Genomic DNA, 22237 nt, shown 5'->3' on the forward strand with positions numbered 1-22237 from the left:
TTATATAAAGTAAAAGGAAAAAGAGAACAAGAAGGTATAATAACCATTATAATAACCATGAGCATACATTCACCTAATAATACAGGCTCTAAATATCTCAAACAATAACTAACAGAATGTGATAGAATTAGATAAATCAATAACTGGACTTAGAGATTTTAGCAGACACTTCTCAGAAACTGATATATCATATGAAAAAATTAAGATGCTTAAGCCATTAGATTTCATAGGAAATACATCCAAGAAACAGAAAATAAATGTTCTTTCAGAACGTTTGAAACATTTATAAAAGTAAAATATTTATCAGGCCACAACAAAAGTCTTAGGAAATCCCAAAAGATCAATAGTATATGATCTATGTTCTCTGGCCAAAATTCAATATGATTAAAAGATAATTTAAAATAGAAAAACTACCACATATTTGAAAATCAAATGATGTATTAATAAATAACTGTAAGAGGGAGGAAAATTAAGAAATGTTTGGCAAAGATTGACAAAAGGAAACACTTCAAGTACAAATCTTGAGATAGATGATCATTAATATCCTTAAATATTCTTGTCATGAAATTTAAAAAGTTAAAATTTAAAAAACTAGATATTGCTCACTCCATTGTAAAATGAGCAACAGAGTAAACATAAAGAAACAGGAATGAATCATATGGATAATAAAAACAATAGAGAAGATTAACACAAAAGCCGATATGATCCATTCTAGTATGACTGATAGAGAAAGAAAGAGAAGAAGAAAATAAAAAATACATAAAATGATAATTGGAAATAACTGTATACACATTGAGCAATAATTACAATGAAATCATATTATGAGTATCCATACGCTAATACATTTGAAAACCAAGATGGAGTTATGGCTACAAAAAAGAAAAAAGGATAAAATACCTACCTTGGTTCAATAAACAAGAGAAAAGTTCAACAGACCAATAAGCATTAATTAATTCATATATTGGTCTGAGATCTTCCCTCTCCCAATGGCCCAGTCCTAGTAGCTTTAAAATCCATTTTGCTGAAGTTTTAAGAAAAAAGGAAAACTTGTATTGAATAATAATAATTTACAAGTTATTCTAAAAATTGGAGTGTAAACTGAAAAAAATTATAAACAGCTTTATTGAGGTTTTATTTACATGACATAAAATTCGCCAATTTTAAGTGTACAATTTAATGATTTTTAGTAAATTTATGAAGTTGTTAACTATCATCATGACCTGGTTTTAGAATATTTTCATCACTCCAAGAGTTTCCCCTCTGCGCATTGGCAGTTAATCCCAGCTGCCAACTCAAGCCTTAGGTAACCATTGAACTTTCTGACTCTCAATTTATCTTTTCTGGATATTTCACATAAAAGGAATCATAAGTATGTAATTGTTTGATTCTGGCTACTTTCACTTTGTGTAACATTTTTGAAGTTCATCCATGTTGTAACAGTATCAGTCATATATTTTTTATAGCTGAATAATATTTTATTATATAAATGTAGCTCATTTTGTTTATCCATTCACCAGGGTACATTTGGACATTTGAATGGTTTCCAGCTTGGGATTATTAAAAACAACATTACCACGAACGTTCACATGCTTGACTTTGTATGGACGTATGTTTTCACTTCACTGGGTCAGATTCCTAGGACTGAATTTGCTAGGTGAAATGGTAAATTTACGTTTAACTTTTTAAGAAACTGCCAAACTATTTTCTAAGGTAGCTATGTCCTTGTATATTCCTCCCAGCAATCTATAAGTGTTTCAGGTTCTCCACAACCTTAATGACATTTTGTATTTTCTGTCTTTACGATTATAGCCATTATAGTGCGTGTGTAACAGTATCTCATTGTGGTTTGAACGTGCATTTCTCTAAGTAACAGTGATGTGGAACATCTTTTTATGTGCTGACTAGCCATTAAATTATCTTTAGTGTAGTGTCTATTTTTAACTGAGTTCTTTGTCTTCTTATAATTGAGTTGTAACAGGTCCTTACATATTGGGAATAGAAGTCTTTTACCCAATAGTTGATTCATGAATATTTTCTCTCAGCCCATGACTTGCCTTTTCATTGTCTCAATGATGTCATTTGAAGCACAAAAGTTTGTAATTTTGATAAAGTCTAACATTAATTTTGTATTCATGGACCACATTTTTTACTTCACATCTAAAAACTCTCTATCCAGCCCAAATTCATGAACTTTTTCCATTATGTTTTGCTCTAGAAATTTTATAATTATAGTTCTTACATTTGGGACAATAATCCATTTTTGAGTTAAGTTTTGTATGTGATGTAAAAATCTAAGTTTATTTATGTGTGTTGGTGGGGGGTTTTTTGTGACTTTTTGTCTTGAATGAGTGTTGGATTTTGTTAAATACTTTTACTGCATCTTTTGAAATGATCATGTAGTTTTGTCCTTTATTCGATCAATATGGTGTATTAGATTTCCTGTTGTTAAATCAACCTTACATTTCTAGAATAAATCCCTCTTGGTCATAGTTTATCCTTTTTATGTTGTGGATTCTGTTTGCTAATATTTTGTTAAGGATTTTTCCATCTATGTTTATAAGAGATATTTGTCAGTAGTTTTCTGTACTTGTCCTATCTTCCTTTGGATTGTGTATCAGAATAATACTGGCTTCATAGAATGAGCTAGTAAGTGTTACCTCCTCTTCTATTTCCTGAATAAGTCTATAAAGTATTGGTATTATTTCTTCTTTCAATATTTGATGAAAATCACCAGAGAAATCATCTGAACCTGAGCTTTTCTTTGATTTAATTATGGATTCAATTTCTTTACTTGCTCTAGGTCTATTTTGATTTTCTATTTCTTCTTGGATCAGTTTTTAGTAATTCACTTCTTTCTAAAAATTTGTTTCTTCTCAGTTGTCTACATTTTGGCATAAATTTGTTCATAATATTACATTATAATCCTTGTAATTTCTCTAGAGCATATACTGATATCTCATATTTCATTCCTGAATTTGATAATTTTTTTCTTCTCTTTTTCCTTATGTCAATTTATCTAAAGGTTTGTCAGCTTTGTTGATATTTTTGAAGAAGCAACTTCTGTTTTTATCAGTTTTTTCTATTGTTTTTATGTTTTGTATTTTATTGATTTCTGCTCTAATCTTTATTATGTCCCTTCTGCTTGCTTGGGGTTCAGTTTACTCTTCTTCTTCTGTTTCTTAATGTGGAAGTTTAGATTATTAATTTGTGACCTTTCTTCTTTTTCTGATTCATGCATTTAAACTCTATATACTGCTTTAGCTGAAACTCGTAAGTCTTGAATTGTTGTGTTTTTTTTTTATTCAGTTCAAAAATGTGTTCTAATTTCTCTTGTGATTGTTTATTTGATCCATGAGTTATTTAAAAGTATTTTTCTTAATGTCTAAATATTTGGGAATTTCCATAATTTCCCTTTTTTGGTGGTTTATATTTAATTCTGTTGTGGTCAGAAAACATACTTTGTATGATTTTAATTCTTTTAAATTTATTGAGATATAGTTCATATCCTAGTGTGTAGTCTATCTTGAAGAATGTTCCACTGTTGCTTGTAAAGAATGCACCTTCTGCTAATATTAGGGGAGCACTCTCCATATTTCAGTTTAGGTTGAGTTAGTTGGTAGTGTTGTTCAAGTATTCCATACATTTGATATTTTGTCCAGTTGTTCTATCAATTTTTGAGAGTAGAGCATTAACATTTCTAACAATTATTGTTGAATTGTCTGTTTCTTCTTTTAATTATAGCATATTTTGTTTCATATATTTTGAGCTTTATCAGTTGGTGCATATACATTCATAATTGTTATATCTTCTAATGTATTGATACTTTTAAAATTATGAAGTGTCTTTATTTGTCTCTAACCACATTATTTATCTCAATATCTATTTCATCAGGCAGAAATATAGCAAATCCTGCTCTCCTATGGTTATATTTGGCAAGTTATTACTCTTTCATCATTTCAGAATTTCAGTGCCTTTGAATCTAAGGAATATTGATTAGAGACACTTTATAGTTGCTTTTTTATTATCTAATAATCTCTGTCTTTTGATTGTATGTTTATAGCATTTACATTTAACATAATTGTGGATATTGTTGTCTTTATATTTGCTATGTTTCTCTTTGTTTATAGCATTTACATTTAACATAATTATTGATATGGTTGTCTTTATATTTGCTGTGTTTCTGTTTGTTTTCAATATGCTCTTGTCCTTTTTAGTTCTCTACCATTACTGCCTTCTTTCAGGTTAAATATTTCTTATATGTCTTTTTAATTCTCCTGTTGATCTTATATATTTACTATATATGCCATTTTCTTAGTGGTTACTCTACTGATTACAATACACATCCTCACTTATCACAATCTACTACAGGTTAACACTTAATTATGGTAAAATATAGAAAATTTGACCCAATATATCTCTGTTTCCTCCATCCCCCTTTGTTGTCATATATATTGTATCTATACTCCTATTAAAACAACATTATAATTATTTATTTACACAGTATTATATCTTTAAAAGAAGGAAGGTAAAAAGAACGAAAATATATGCATAGAGTACTTCATATTAAACCATATGTTTACCATTTCTGGTGCTTTTATTTCTTTTTGTAAGTCCAAGTTACTATCCAGTAGTCATTTTCCCTTTCAGCTAAAGGACAACCTTTATTATTACTTGTACAACAAGTCTGTCAGGAACAAATCTTTCATATTTCATTGATATGGGAAAATCTTTATTTTGCCTTAATTCTTATAGGATAGTTTTGGTGGATATAGAATATTGTTTAAGTTTTTTCTTCAGCACTTTGAGCATGTCTTTCCATTGCCTTCATTATTTTAGATGAGAAGCCAGTCATTAATTGTAACTTGTATACAATGTACCATTTTTTCTTGCCTCTTTTAAAATTTTCTCCATTTCAATATTTTGATCATGAGGGCCTAGGTGTGTATCTCTTTGTATTTATGCCATCTGGGACTTGATTAAACTCTTGAAAGTAAAGATTATTTTCATGAAATTTGATACATTTCAACCCATTATTCCTTCAGATAATTTTTATATTTTCTCTCTCCTCTATTTCTGAAATTTCTATTGCACATGTATTGGCATGCTATTGTTATCTCAAGGACTCTGTGCCTACACTTATCATCAGTGGTTTTTCTCTATATACTTCCATGTTAACTTTTATTGATCTTTCTACAAGTTTACTGATTCTTTTTTATGCAATCTCAAAGCTGCTTTAGAGCTTGAATTTTTCATTTAATTTAGTGTGCTCTTCAACGCCAGAATTTTCATTTAAGACATACATCTTTTCACTGAATATCTATTTGTTTATTCATTGTTATTTTACTTTCCTTTAATTCTTAAATATGGTTTTCTTTAGTATTTGAACACTTTTTAAACAGCTGCTTGAATGTTTGTCTGCCAAATCTAACATCTGGAGACACTCAAGACAGCTCCCATTAACTTATTTTTCCCTGAGTATGAGCCATACATTCCAATTACTTTGCACATTTTATAATTTTTGCTGGATACTGGACTTTTTGGGTAATATATTATAGTGACTCAGAATTATGATTTTACAGTAAAGATTATTTTTGCTTTTTTACTGTTTGTTTGTATCTTTGGCTGGGCTAAAACTCTGATTTCTTGCTCTCCCGTAGTGTACAGTTGTTAATGTGTCTGCTAAGAAAATGTTTACAGGTTTTTTTTTAAGCCTGGCTCTTTAGGTTTTTTACCCCTGTATCTGTAGAACTTAGCAGTTGGGCAATTATTGGACACAGTTTGTGCTCAAACACCTCAAGCCAATAAGGCTTCCATCCTCTAGAGACGGGCCTGTGTATATTGGGGAGGGCAAAGTTCAGGTCATTTTTACATCTGTCCCAGCATTTGCTTTTTAATGGGATATTTTTCTGTCTTCTAAGTGCTTGTGCATAGCCTTGTGGTCAACCAGGACTTTGTGAATTGTTTAGTCCCTATTTGATCTCTGCTGTCTATGTATTTTTTTCATATTTCAGCCAGAAATATGCTTGCACTAACCATGCTACAACTTCAGGCCATAATCCTTACTCTTTGTGAATAGCATGACTTCCACCAAAAACATTTCTGGGTATGATTGTTGCCCACTACTGCCAGTTAGATAAGCCCCTTTCAACAATGGTAGTGCAGTTCCTGTCACTCATAGCCTGCCCTGCTTTGGTAAATTCTCCATACCAACCAAGCAACAGAGGTGAGATGGGAGTATTCTTAAGCAAGAACATCACAGACTCCCATTGTTCTAATCCAAAATTTACCAATCTTTCAAGCATAAATGCTTGTCAGATTGACATAAGTTACTGGTCAATTTCCAGGATGCTATAATGCTTGTTTTGGACAATTTTATCTAGACTTATAGTTGCTTATTAGGGAATGGGTTTTCATACCTCCTTATTCAGCCACAGCCTGAAGTCCCACCCCTCAGGATAATGTTATACTGATTCTCAGACCAAATAAGAATAATTAAAATGGGAAAAGTATAGATTCTTTTTACTTATAAAAGTAGTTTCAAATTTTCTAAATAAAATATTAGCTATCCAAATTCGACAGTGTGTTAAAGAATATATTATGGTTAAGTATCTTTTACCCTAACAAAACAATAAGTGTTTAGCAAATTTATCAAGAAATTTATTACAGTAGTAGACTGAGACAAATCAGAAAATTATTTCAATAGTTACAGAGAAAGCATTTGATAATAATCAAGGCATATTTAGAAGATTAAGAACAGAATGGAACTTCCTAAACTTGCTAAAGTTTAAAGAAAAAACATCTATCCTAACCATTATACTTAATGGAGAAACTTTAGATGTATTTCCTTTAACAAATGAGGAGAGAGGGAAGTTTGATGTTCATTATCATCACTACTGTTTAACTATTAAACTCTAGATTCTGGCCAATGATATAAGGAAAAGAAAAAGAAATAAAAGAGTGATAAGATTGAAAGAGAAGTTATAAAACTCCTATTATTTCCTATTATACGCAGATAATGTGATCAACTACCAAGAAAAAAATAGAATTAACAGATAAACTATCAGAATTAAGAAAAGATATGATCAAGTTATTGAATATGAGATCAACTTGTAGAAATCAATAGAATTTGTCTATACCAACAATAACCAGATAGAAATACCATAAACAACAAAATAACCACAAGAGCAATAAAATTATAAATTTTCTAGGTATTTGCAAATATTATAAAAATCTCTGTGGAGGATACTTTATAGATTTCATAGAGTACACAAAAATTATATAAATTGATGAGAAGGTATTCTGTCCTCCTGAGTTGGGTAGGTTGATATTATAAAAAGTCAATTTTACTCGAATTAATTTATAAATTATTTTTATCCTTAATCACACTGGGTTCCCAAATTCAAGCCAGATTTTTCATAAACTTTTTATTTCTAATAAACATGTGGACGAATATATATCTATGCACAGGTAAGTAACCTTTGAAAAAGATGAACTGAGAAAGGGAACTTGTCTTATTAGTATTAAAGCAATGAACTAATCTGAGTAGAATAAGGAACTCAGAGATACACACATATGAACTTAATATCCTACAAAGTTGGCAATCTAAATCAATGAGAAACATTGAATGAATCAACCAACTGAAGAACAAAAGTCTCTTCATGGACCAAATACGTTAGAGATCAGAAATTATGAAGAACTAGACTGGGTTGGTAGAAGTGGAAATGGTAAAAAGGAGACAAATTTGGGATATACTTTGGAGGCAATACCAACAAGACTTGTTGGAATGGATATTAGAGTTGGGAGGTGAAAGACTGACATACTAGTGAAGAAGAAATTGATGATGCAAGAGAAAGGATGCCTGTAGGAGGAAAATTCTTGGACAGGTGGAGCACCTTATTCTGCGAATGAGTTTCAGGGTTGATTTTTGATGGGAGGAATCTAAGCAGAGAAAGTGAGTAGATTTGTCTCTCTTATAGTGGAGAAAAAAATAACAACAAAAACAAAGTGTAATTGCATGAATTCATTCAAACACAGACAAGTAAAAATCTTGACAGAAATTACCTGAAAGGCACATAGCCAAATATTAACTCCCTTAATTTATAAGTAAGTAGTTTCCTAGGTATCAAAACATCCAACCATTAGAACTTTACCTACAGGTAAAAATTATAGTTCAGGCATAAAATGTTAACCGAGAGGTATAATGTCTTAAAATTTTATAATTTTTCCTTAAAAATCTTATTTGATTAAAATTCAGTAAATGTATGTCTGCATATGAAAACATCTGACCAGTAATATTTTTTAAATAGCAGGTTTGTTAGGATTGGGGTGTGTATTTGTGTGTGTGTGTGTGTGTGTATTTCATGTCTTTGTTTGTCATTTGCTTGTGTTTTATATTTTTCAACGCCACTGATGTATCAGTTTCCCATGAAGGAAAAAGAGCAGGAGGAAGGGGAGAATGGGTCTTACAGAATGAAGCTCTCTCTAAATGTGACAAGGAAAGGCCAATTTGAAAGTTACTAGTAAACCTTTCTGACCTCCACAGATTTTGTAGAGCAGAAGCAGCTCCGTTTTGTTCAGATAAAGGATGTGCAGTGATTGACCAATTGAATGGTAACCATGTTATTGTTTTAAAAGTGAGACTGGTTGAGCCCAAGCAAAGAACTTGGTTGACTAGATTTACTACATAGGCTGAGGTTCTCAGACCTTCCTGAGTAACACAGACAGGAAAATGGTAGCTTGGTTAGACGTTGGATGTTAAAGTAATTTGGGTGTGCCTGCCCTGACTGATCATTTTAATTATGTGTTAGGGATAGGAAAGGAGGAAGAGAAAGAAGTATTGGAGACTAAGCTACATGGGATACCTGGAATCATGTGAGTAGTTTTCAGGATACATGGTGATAGCCTTGGTTTTGTCAATAACTTATTGTGAGACATTATAGGCCAGAAATTTCCCCCAGTTGGGCCTAGAATTTATTTTTTTCTATAGATAAAAAATTGTTGCATAAATATAAAAAATATTTACAAAGTGAAATTGGTTGTATGAAGGGTTGCATCTCTGTAGTTTCTTCCACTTTTAAGTTTTTTACCACAGAATACTTTTCTCAAACAAATATTAACCTGAGTCCCAATCTGCAAAACAGATATAAACAAACAGCTTTAGATGAATTAGGGGAACTCTCCAGGTATTAGAAAAGATATGCAGAAGGAAGTAAAAGAAGAAAAGAAAAAAGAAATAAAATGAGTCAAACGCTTGCTAACGCATGTTAAACACTTCAGCTGGCTTTTTAAACTTAGTTTCTTATTTGATCCACATTCCATTTCACAGATGAAAAAACTGAGACCTAGAGATACAGAATTGACCAAGTGACATAAACCTTAGTTCTACAGTCCTATGAAGGCTCTTCTTAGAGAAAAGACAGGACAAGAGGAATGAGAAAGGCTACAGAAGGCAGATATCACACTGGCTAACTCCACCTCTTAGTGTCTGTCAGCGCCTGAAATGTTTTCAGAGAGTTGAGTCATGGGTTGGGCCTATGGACAAGCTATACCAGATATTTAGTCCACCCCTGGACTAAGCCATGTTCCCTCCCTTCTGTAGTTGTCTTCATAACAGGCATGACCTAGTAATTAGGAAATAGATACTTCTAAATAGAATCAAACATAATCTCAAAAGCAAATATGACAAATCGACTTCAAATATTCTCACCTTTGCTGGGGCAGTGGCCCTGGTGGCTCTTGTTAAATCCCTTTTCTGGGATTTTGCCTCTTTTTCCCTGGAAGACAGCAAGGAATAGCAGAGATTAGACATGTCTGCCCAACGTTTAGGGATATCAGCATACATAGTAAACTTAATTTTGACCATTCTCCTCAGCCCAATCTGGCATGTCAGAAATGGAGGTATGTCAAGAAATGAGCACAGGTACCACAAATCTCTCATCAGTACTGAAAAACGTCTCAAACATAGTTCTACTAAAAGAAGAATCTCTATTTTCAACTGCCTAACAGACTACATCCCTTAAATACTTCTGACATTCAGATGGTCATCTACTCTAAAAGTCATCTGTACCATTGTTGGAATGTTTCTCTTTGAAAGACTGTATTCATATTGAACAAATATCTACCTGCCTGTTTTAGTCCTAGTTCGAACCTCTAAGGTTGTGGGTCTAAGGACCCACAGAGCAAATTTAGCAATTTGAGGACAGCTTTTATGCCTCATACAGTCTCCTTCTTTCCAAGTTAAGATACCAAGTTTTTACCAACATAATTTACACAGGTAATAAAAATAATAATTGAGTGAGTGACTTCAAAGTGAAAAACTGCTTTGCGTGTCTTAAGACATTTTATTTTTGTTTTAAATTAGTTTTCAGTAAATTTATTATATTCATACCTTCAGTCTCCTTTCAAAACATCCTGTGTAACAAGGAGGAAACTTTATGGTGAATAATACACCTGCTGGTTTACGTTCAGAGTTCAAGAAAATAAGAAAAGATTATCCAACCTGCCCCAGGCCTCCCCCCCTAAATCTTACCCTGCCTGCCTTCATCTTCCCACAGTGTCTTCATCAGAAATAGCACATGTGATCAGAGCTTCATTATCCCAATGTTATTGACTGTTAAATTAAATCCCCTGACACATACCAACCTGGCATTTTAAAAATTAATTATAACAATTATCTTAAGTAAACTTAGTATCGGCTTGATACCAGTGTTGAAGTTTTGATGGTAGTCAAAAATTGAGAATGACCTCCTGTTCAAAAACAAATTAAGAAACTTTGATTTGAGAATTCCAATGGATAACTCAAGCCTTCTTCCACCTTTGGGGTGTCATTGGAGAGAAGGAAATCAAATTAAGAAACATTGCATGGATGTTGGTAAATTTCCTGGATGCTAATTCTTTCTGAGTTGCTACAATCAACTCTAGTTCATTTCATCTTGGCATAATCCCAGATGTCTGAAGACAGGGCAACTCCCAGAGGCAGAGTGTATCATGCTTAACTCCTGCTCGTGGCAACGAGGAGACTTTGGCACCATTTCTGAGGGGCTTTTCTCAGTCCCCAGTGTAGACCAGAGGCAGGTCTTAAGAGGCCCCCAAAAATCTTTCTTTCTTTTTTTCTAGAGCTAGAAAACTCAAATTGAAACTGCATCTTCAAAAGACTATTAAGTGCTGCATAAGCTATTAATACTGAGCCCTCTGGGATGTTTTGGAATACCATTTGAGTGATTATTAAAATCATTCCAGGTAGGTGGCACTTATCCAACTTTACCTAATTAGAGGTGTCAGAGTGATCTGCTAAGCATTTTTATTTAACCATTTAGAGTTAGAAAAATATACCCCACGGAAAAAAAGAACTCATTTTCTAGTTCAGAGAATAGCTGGTAAGTCAAGCAATTAAAAGCAAGTCCTTACTCACAATATCATTTTGCATGAGGCACATTTGTTGATGAACATTATTCCATCAGGGCTTTCAAAAAATTTTTTATCTCTGGAACAGAACAATTTTCCATTTTTCATCAATGCCCGATATTCATTGCATGTTTCCTAAGGAAAAGGTGAAAAATAGTTGTGTTTACTGAAACCTCATCAAAGCAAGACTTTATCTTCTAGAAGAACTTCCTTGAGCAATATTATTTAATGACCACTACTCACTTTGTATGGAAGATATTCCCTCAGTTGATACAAATAATGCAAATAAAAGTAATGACTGGATTGTCTGCTGGAGATTGCAAATTCACCTAATAAGAATTCATTTAAAACGACTAGTGAAATGGAAAAAACAAAAGACTCGGAGTCAAAAGATCTGAGCTTATTTTCCAGGGTTCTCATTTACAAGCCTTAGCAAATTAACTTCTCAAAGTCTCACTTACCCTATTGGTAAAAATAGTGGATATAAGTAGGTTTCATAGGTTTTGTGAGGGTTAAACATTATATGTATGCAAGCCCTCAGTTGTCATGCTGTGGCGGCTGCATGTTGCTGTGATGCTGAAAGCTATGCCGCTAGAATTTCAAATACCAGTAGGGTCACCATAGTGGATAGTTTTCAGTGGAGCTTCCAGATTAGGAAGGGAACTGGCCACCCACTTACCAAAAAATTGGCTATGAAAACCCTATGAATAGCAGCAGAGCATTGTCTGATGTAGCACCGGACGGTGAGAGGATGGAGCAAAAAGACTGGGCGGGGTTCCATTCTGCTGTACGCAGGGTCCCTAGGAATCGACTCAACTACTAACAACAACAAAAAGCCCTCAAAGAGTGCCTGATACATAGTAGATAATCAATAAGTAGATTTGATACCGGCCTTGATGTCAGTTTCCCTACATTAAACCCAGCATATATGGGGTTAAAACCAAAACTCTCATTCCCTGCTTACTCCCTGGCTTCCTGGCTCCAGAATCCACTATCCTCCATGGAGAAAGACACAGCTATAAGTTGCACATATCTTCACGACTTACTGCCTCATCACCTTCAGAGCCTTGTTTTAATGCTACCTTTTCAGGGAGAACTTACCTGACTATCCCAGGAAGAATTGATACTACCTCCATCCCCAGAAATTCCTACTTTCCATCTTGCTTTATTTTTCTCCCAGCACTAACCATTATTTGATGTACTATATATTTTACTAATTTACTTATTAACATGTCTGTTTTCCTCAGATATAAGCTCCATGAGGGCAGGGTTCTTTTCTATTTTCTTTACTTTAGAATAACCCCAGCATCTCAAACAGGATCTGACGCATAATAGATGTTCAGTAAATACTTATTGAATGGAATATACACACTGACTATATACAAGATACAGACAAATCCTTTTTGCATAATGATCACAAGAGAACATAGTTCAGTTTCCTACGTGTGTCATGACTTTTTTCAGCTGTTAAACTGAACAGTAGTAATTCGCTAGTTTGTTTATGAAATTTTAAAGCACCCCTTTAGCATGGCAGATTACCTCTCACAGATGTCCATCATCATTAATACATTGATTTGTGTGTGTGTGATTCATGTCTTGATTCACAAAGACTTGTTTCTGTGTTTTTAACACAAGCCATTAGTACCTATCCATTTAATATGTCTGCATTATTAACATGAAGGTGTTGGCCACAAACCATTTCTCTTTAGGGAGCTTGGAATGGATTCAATGAACAGAAAAAGCAGGACTAACCTGATTTTCATCCTCACTGGCAGCATCTGGGACAAAAATACAGAAACCAAAGTTAAGGGAATGTAAAATATTGAATAAATAAAAAAAAACAATCCACTTAGTGCAAGATCTTGCTTATTCTGAGAGCAATATGTTGTAAAATCACAAACTGTTTTTGAACACACTAAAACCTACCATGGCAAATAAAATGAGGACACTCCACTAGGACATCAGTATATGTAATCACAAAGGTCCAATGCCTCCTAAAGATCCAATTACTTTGAAAAATGATACTAATTGAGTTTAACAATAATTTTAAAATTTAATAATATTTTTAATTTGATAAAATTATAACATGATACACTTATCAAATATATTATATCAATTATAATTTAAAAGTACAATGTGGCACAAAGTTTATATCATATAAAATTAAATTTTCTGAATTCTGGTAACTCTACCTCCTCATAACAGACACAAAAATTAGAGATCTGATAAAAATTAAGGTGAATTTAAATCACAGACTTTATACTCTCTCATGAACAGACTCCTTTTTTACAGTTACTTTAGAAAGTGGGCATCATTCACATTTAATGATCTCCTGACTCTCCATCTCTGAGGGCTCCTTTTAAAAAGTGTAAACACTTCAGAGGAAGATAAGTCTAGGCAGTCCGTGTTTCCTTCAAATTCAAATAGCAAATACAAAAACCAACTTCCTGCCTGCCACAAAATTCCCTTACTCTTTAGGAGAAATGCTTTCAATCCATTTAGGATCTGAAAACACAAAAATAGAATATGCTAGAAGATACTACTGCTTTAAAATAAGAATAGATCATTGAATTTGACTTTTTAATATTTTATTTATATATAGTATTAAAATATATATTATGTACATCTAAGTTTTAAATATCTATTATATACATAATTCCTATCATTATGAATTGATATGCTTGGTGAGGAGAAGATAAAAAAGAATATATTAGCTTTTCAGAACTAAGGTAGAATTAATGGAAGGATTTCTCACAGCTAAAAATTCAAATGATCTCAAACTACTTGCCATTTCTAAAGATAACAACACAGTTGTAAAGTCACATATATAATTCTTCAAAACTCTGTGTCTGGCAAGATATTTCAAGATTACACACACAGGAGACAAGCGTAGGGAGACAAGCATCTGCCCAAGGCTTTGTATGTGTGACAAGAGGCTTAGATTACATGCAAAGTGCTCACCTTGTATGAGGCAAAGAGCCAGGGTCAGAAGCATTGGCACTGTAGCTATCTTCATGTTGAAGATGATGTAAGTCGGTTACAAGTCTGCTCCGTGCATTGCTCACCAGCTGTTGCTCTAAGACTGAACCCGTGAAGATGCAGCTTACTTTTATATATACTGTCAAGTACTAGTGACACCCACAAGAAAAACCAGTTGTTCAAGGTTGTGCTAGACTTAATACACCACATCAATTTAGCTTCCATCCTTTAGGATCCTGTCAAGGTGGCAGATTTGAACAGATAATGTCTATTTCTAAAGTAGTTCTAATGTGTTTTCATGGTATCTCCACCAAAAGGCAACAGATTGAGTCCAAGGACCCTGCTCTGTAGTCCTGTATAAGAACTGAATTCCTCAGCAACCCCAGTCAAGACATATTACCCTTTAGACAAATATGTTTCTAATTGGGCTCTCTTCATAAGTGTGATGGGAGGGAAAAAGAAGATAGATTGGTTGTCCTACCAGTCAGGTAAAGATTTAAAGATTTCCACTTCTGGAGAAAGCTGATTAATAGTAAGGGAAGCAAGGATTCCTGTTGCTTCTATCTGAGGATATTCTGAAGTGTCTCAATTCAGTGTCACGTATTCATATATAAGTTAGAGTTAATGACACTAAGAGATAACCTAGCAAAATTCTAACATTGAATACATGGGGAAACAGAAACTCAGAGAAGGAGCAATGACTTTCCCAAGAATACACAGTTTAGATGGAAGAAGCAGAGGTGGCACTTGACGAAGACCACAGGTTCCACATTTTTTTTTGACTCCACACATTGCTTCACCAATTACGTTAGTGAAGGCAGAAACTTAATGAAATCAAAGCTTGTACATAGATACTTTGAAAAATTCCCAATCTGAAAGATATTTTATATTCTAAAGCCTTATCTTATAGTCTAACCAAACATGATAAATGTAAACATTAGAAACTCAAGGTCTAACTCTCCACAGCCCACCACTCCTCAAATTGCTCTTTGAAAAACTTGGCTCAATCAGTTTTCCCCTAAATTAGGTTTACTCCTGTATTGTCTCATTATTTAGTCTCCCAAGAAGGAAAGAAGAAATAAAATACAGCAGTCCCCCCTTACCCATAAAGGGTACGTTCCAAGACCCTTAGCAGATGCCTGAAACTGTGGACAGTTCTAACCCCTACGTTTTTTATAACTATAAAAACTACGTTTTTATAACTACGTTTTTTATAACTACTTTTTTTCCTATCTATACACATTTGAGGTAGAACAGCAAAACTAGCATGAATTTCCTTTTCCTTGTTCACAATTTCATGGATGGAAGATTTGTTCTTACAGTAGATCTTAGCGACCTCAGCATACAATTTTTTTTCTTTCCCTATTAAGCTGAGAACTTTCACTTTTTCACTTAAAGGAAGCACTTTATGGCTTCTCTTTTCCTTATCAGAATTGCCAGCACCACTACCCTTGCAGTTTGGGGCTGTTAGTAAATAAAATAAGGGTTACTTGAACATAAACACTGTGATCCTGCGACAGTCGATCTGATAACCAAGGCAGCTGCTAAGTGACTAATGGGCGGGTAGCAGACGCAGCACGCATATGTGGAACAAATGGAAGATTCACGTCCAGGGTAGGATGGAGCCGGTTGGCACAAGATTTCATTATGCTACTCAGAATGGTGTGCAACTTTAAACTTCTGATTTGTTCATTTCTGGAATTTTCTATTTAATACTTTCGGACCACAGAGTTGACTATAGGTAACTGAAACTGAGGCAAGCGAAACCATGGATAAGGGGTGACTACTGTATTAAAAAATGTAAATACAAAATGTGACATTTTTCTAGAGAAAGTATCTTTTCCTTAGTTCCTTCTTCCCTTCTATAATTAATATCTTTTGTCTACAAGCTTATTTTACTCTACCAGCTTAAGAAAGCACCTGAAGAAGTATGCAAAGATAACTGAAGCAACAGCCAAATGTTTAATTCCAGTACCTGCAGGGTCTCTACAACCACAGAAGAAAAGTTTTGGGCTTCATTAGATCAAATCCCTTTTAAAGACTGTTTCAGAAAATTATCTAAGGTTTTCCAACTTTGAGATCATGTCAATATTCTGAATACCATCAAAGCCAGAGTACTTCCTTCTTTTTTTTGTGAAGTAATTTATTTCCTATAAAAATATAATCACTGGTTACAAAATCTGTGCTATTAGCCTTGTGTCTTTCCAAAGGTTCAGTAAAATTAGTGCCATGGAAAGCAAGTTCACTGCATTACTGTGATAGGTTAGAAAATTGATATCCATCATATGTTAATGGAAAAAGAATAGAACAGGGAGTCAGGAAATTTGTTTGTATTCCTTTCTTTGCAACTACACAGTCTCATGGAAACAAACCTGGCTTTGGAGCATGGTAGATCTGGGTCCAAATCTAGACTCATCAATCTCTAGCTATGTTGTCTTGGACAAGTCACTTGTTTTCTCTCAGCCTCAATTTCCTAAAACATAAAATAGGGATAATAAAACTACGTTGTACAACTGTTGTAAGGGTTGAAGGTAATTCATGCGTATGTATGTATGTGTGTTTGTGTGTGTGTGTAATGCTTAGAACAATTCCAATTATGTGTGATAAACTTTATAGTTTATAATAACTGGCCTTCAGTTTTTATGTCATAATGATGTGGTTATACTAGGTTAATTTCTAAGATTCCAAGAAATGTCAGCATCTCTTGAAGTCGGACCTCAACAACAGATTTAAGTTTGCTTAGCACAGAATAACATTCCCAACCCATTCTGAAGTGAAATTAAAAAGTCAAGATATAAGTTCTCTTTTTCATTTTGTCATTATGTTCTAAACCACAATATCTAAAGCAAATTAAAGCATTAACTGTTTAAAACTTGCCAATGTCATTGCTAGGTTTCGATCGCCATTGATTCCTTATATCTCTCTGTAAAAGCCTCTTCTAAATATTAACATATCAATACTAAGTTTTCATCTTTCATCTGCTCTGTCAGACCATATAAATTGTGTCCCAACCATACACATTATTATGGTAGTAGGAAAGTTTAATGCCTTCTAACAGAATTGGTGACTGTGTAATATGCTCTGATGAACCCCAAATCTAGCCGAAATGGATAGTACTCCCAGGAGTGGACATGGAAGTGCTGCTAGGGTGGAACAAAAGAACCAAAAGATGATTCCATGTCTAAAGAATCTCTGCTATGAGGAAAGGTTGAAGGAGTTGGTTTCCTTCTTACTGGAAAACAATTTGTCACTGACACCCAGAACCTTCTGAAATGATGAATAAGAATTTTGAAACTGATAACGTCTTCCAAGAGGAGAAGATAGCCACAAGGAGATTCAGTGAGCACCCCTAATGTTGGAGGTACAAGTCAGCTGGCTCTTAGCTTCTGGGCTTTTTCTCCATTTCATTTCAGGAATGTTGTAAATACAGAGGTGATTCATCACATACTCTATTAATCACTCCTTTTTTCTGAAAACCACAGAATTTAAATTTGAATGAATGGTATTGAAGCTTTAGAGAATTGAAGTTTGGGTTATCAGAGTACTTTCTTATTAGGTTATTAGAGTTCTTTTCTTAAATTCTATATTCTATCTTTTTCTTAGACTCTTTCAATCATTCAACAAACATGTAGAACCCCTTTTCCTCTCATTGAAAAGGAATAGAGCTAGGTTAAAAAGAGTATAATCTTTACAATTCAATACAAGTCTCAAATAGCCCAGAATTTGAATTCACATCAAGGATGCTGACATGGAGGAAAGAGATGAGAAAACTATGAAGTAAACAAGATTTTGTAGACCAGTAATGTCACTGAAGACAAAGGTTACTTTCAAAACCCAAAGTTATCTGATCATTTTCCAAATCTTGTCTTTTTCTATGCAGAGATATCCTTGGTGATCACAAAAGTTTAATAAACAACTAAAGCCCCTCACGATTAAATCACTTTCCATGTCTTTCAAAACGATCCACCATTCATTAGCTCTCTTGATTTGTTCATGCAATGTTGTGAGGTAGCAAAGTAGGTGTTATGATCCTTTCCTTACCTGCCAAAAATGGTACCATTAACCCATCCTGGAATAGGAACTAGCTGGGATGATAATCCTGGCCTTGTCTCTTTCTCACCTTTTACTCCCTGTGTGGCTATCTCATAGCCTTTCCTGTGGTTCAAAGAGAATCCAGACGTTATAGTGCTTTAAACTACGTAAAGTATTTTGCTAATATACTTCTTTACTCTAATCCTCTGCTCTCTGTCACACATTCCTACACACACACATACACAACCAGACACTCGCAATGACTTGTGCAAAGAACTGTGCTGTGACCATGACTGAAAAGTATATGTCCTAACAGATCTTAGAAGATGAAGTAATTTCTTGTTTATTTGCTTAATTTTTAAATTCTCTTTCTATAATTCTCATATTTTTACCCATTAATTTAACACATCTGTATTCTCCTTTTTGAAAGATACTAACAGCCTTTAGCCACCTGCTTATCTTGAAATATTCCATTAACAGCTAACTTCGTTCCCTTTCTGAGAATTCCTTTCTGTTTGTCTAGAAAGGCCTAGAAGCTATGGAGATAAGCATCTCATTTTATCTAAGAATAAGATGGGATGGGCACTGTTTGATCCCTAAGCATACAGACTCTGCTATTTATAGATATAATTTTTGCTTTTATTAGATTAGGATTAAGAAAACAGGAAACTTTCAAGATCTGAGTTTTAACTGTATTAAGTCTTACATATTGGCTTGTATTTGGTTCTTAAGCACAATGTCCAACTTCCCCCTACAGTTGATGCTACTGGAACCCCTGTTCCATGACCCCACACTCTCCATCACCTGAAAATTCAGTACAGTCCAAGGTCTTCTAGGTTCATCCTGACTATAGGAAACAGAAGTTTGTGGAGCTACAGTCCTTTGAAAATAATCACGATGAACTAATTCTGAAGAAGCTAGTATACTGAATTTTGGCACGAGTATTTTATATTTTATATGTGAAATACTTATGTGTGTGTATACAATAAACAAGAACAAAATTATTAGATTTATAAGCAAAATTAAGAAAACATGGTCTTTATAAAATTATTTGCAAAGAAATATAAAATTTTCCAGCATTTATTGTGCACTTACTGTCACAAGTACAACAATAAACCTAATGTGTAAGCACCGTTTCCTTCTTTTTTCACAGATAAATAGGGGCCAGCCCGGTGGTGCAGTGGTTAAGTTCACATGTTCCGATTCTCGGTGGCCTGGGGTTTGCCCGTTCTGATCCCGGGTGCGGACATGGCAACGCTTGGCAAGCCATGCTGTGGTAGGCATTCTATATATAAAGTAGAGAAAGATGGGCATGGATGCTAGCTCAGGGCCAGGCTTCCTCAGCAAAACAAAAGAGGAGGACTGGCAGTAGTTAGCTCAGGGCTAATCTTCCTAAAAAAAAAAAAAAAGAAATTAAGGTTTGGTGAGATTCTATAACTTTGCCAAGGTCATACAGACTGTAAGCGGTGATGTTTGCAAATGATAACAGTCAATGCAAATAAAGGCAGTGAAATCCCAGAGCCCAACTTCTTAAATACAACACGCTCTAGTAACCACACTACCTACACCTGTAATTAACGTATCTCAGACACTCACTGTTGTGGGCTGAATTGTGTCCCTCCAAAATTCATATTTTGAAACCTTAACCCCCAGTAACACAGGATGTGACTGTTTTTGGAGCTAGAGCCTTTAAAGAGGTGATTAAATTAAAATGAGGCCACATTAGTGTTGGACTCTAACCTAAACTGACTGCTGTCCCTATAAGAAGAGGAAATGTGGACACACAGAGAGACACAAAGGATGTGCTTGCACAACAACTTAAACCAAGTCATTCAGCTTGTAAGTGGTCAGGCTGAGACTCATATCTAGGTCTTAAGCCTTAAAATACTTATTCAATCAAGTAACACGTTAAATAACACTAACCATTGTGTCATACCACAGTCTTGATCTATTAGACAGAAAAAGCAATAAAGAAATGAATCGTAAGTATGAAATCAGAAAATTCTCAGATATAGAACCAAATTAATAAAATGTAATCTAAAAAGTTAAAAATGTAAGTCCAAAGTTAGGTATCATGGTACTCCAATAGAGTCCATAGTATTCCCCACATAAGTACAACAAATATTTACTAAATGCCTACATTTGTCTGGCACTGTATGAGAGTGCAGCGTTAAACATGTCAATAAAACAGATATGGCCTCTGACCTTTAATAAATTATAGTCTAGTGGAACAGGTGGAAAATGATCATACAAATCATTGCTCAATTGAATTTGTGACAGTGCTTTTAAAAAGATGTCCATAGAGTAAAGTTAACATATAATACAGATATTTGGCCTCTATAGGCGGATTTCATGATGAAACCAGGCTCAATTCTAAAAAACAAGCCAGGATTAAAAAGGTATATATCCTCCTCTATCTGAAAAATTCAGCTAATCAGAATGAATCATTCCTTAAATAATTACGAGACCCAAAGTTTTGCTCTGGTAATTTATTTCATCTGACATTTTTCATTTCTGCTGTATCATTAGTTATTTATCTAACACTATTTGGGGGGCAGGAGTTGAAACTAAAATTGAATATGGTAATTATTTTGCATTTAGTGGGACTTTTTGGTTTATTTTAAGTGACATCTCCCATGTTAATGATATTACTGCATTTCATCACCAATCCTGACTGTAAAACTGCTCTATTTAAGAAAAGAAAGTAATTTTAATATTTTAATAAAATTAATACTTATACAATTATTTAATATTTAAAATTTAGTTAATATTATTTAATATAAATATAATACTTTAATATTATTCAATTATTTAAAATATTTAATAAAATTTCATAATTTTAACATTTCTGAGCAAGGAGCTGTAAGTAGTGGACATTCATTTGTCAACAACATAAACAACCTTGGAAAATGCAATAATTATCTCTAGTTTACAGTATAAAATAGGGATTATTTTTTCACTCACTCCTAGATGGAAAATACTACTTACGCTTCTGGGAGAAGTATTTTTAAAGTATAAAGGAAATTATTTAAGAACTCTATGCAGCTGTTAGCATTAATAAAGGCATTCACCTTATTATTGTACTTATAGAGCAGTTACTTGCAAAATTTATTATAGAATAATATTTATAGAATAATTTATAGTATGTTACCAATTTGTACACAACATGTACATATAGAAATATTTATATACTGTTTATATTTTATATATTTGCACCTCACATTAACTCTTTAAGGTAAGCAGATAATAAGGTATTTCCATTTCATGGTCAGTAAACTGAAAATGAGCATGGTTGAATGATTTTCCTCAAATCTATTGGCCATAAGGGGAAGAGCTACAACAGAAATTCAAGCCTCCTAACTCTTTTTTTGATATTTTTTTCCACTCTCTCATATTTAAAAGAGGTTTAAACACTAATTCAGTGAGATTAGAACAGGAAAAAAGAAGAAAATATAGAGAGAGTACAAAAAAGAGGCATGTATTCAGAAAGGAAGAAAAAGAACAGAAGGACACCAAATGCATTGAAAGAGAAAATAATCAAATTTAAATCAATCTTGGTGATGGAGGTCAATACTAATGTGTATAAAATTCTTTACAAATTAGAAGGATTTTTAAAAAATATATATTCTCATTTGGACCTCATGCTCAACCTGTTGAGTAGGTTGGACACATATTATTGGTAGCATCCTCATTTTACTGAAATTTAGAGAGACACAGGAACTTTCCCAAAGCTACAAATAGTAAGTGGGAAAGTTGGAATCAGAAGTCTATTGAATCAAGACTCTATTGTCTTTTCCCTATGCCCTTTGGCTTTCGTAACAAT

General features: G+C 33.6%; 1 protein-coding gene across 2 annotated transcripts in view; it reads right to left on the minus strand.

Annotated features, from left to right (window-relative positions):
- Window positions 1–14536, minus strand: part of SPINK5 (serine peptidase inhibitor Kazal type 5) — a 69139-nt gene extending 54603 nt beyond the window's left edge. For both annotated transcript variants that reach the window (XM_014854813.3, XM_014854815.3), the window contains exons 1-4: window positions 14365–14536; window positions 13156–13181; window positions 11411–11538; window positions 9707–9773 (exon numbers count right to left, since the gene is read on the minus strand). In XM_014854813.3, the coding sequence (XP_014710299.2) occupies window positions 9707–9773; window positions 11411–11538; window positions 13156–13181; window positions 14365–14419 (276 nt within the window). In that variant the 5' untranslated portion in view covers window positions 14420–14536. The remainder of the gene's footprint in view (window positions 1–9706; window positions 9774–11410; window positions 11539–13155; window positions 13182–14364) is intronic.
- Between the last annotated feature and the right edge of the window lie 7701 nt (window positions 14537–22237).

Source organism: Equus asinus, chromosome 9, assembly GCF_041296235.1.
Source record: "Equus asinus isolate D_3611 breed Donkey chromosome 9, EquAss-T2T_v2, whole genome shotgun sequence".
NCBI lineage: Eukaryota > Metazoa > Chordata > Mammalia > Perissodactyla > Equidae > Equus > Equus asinus.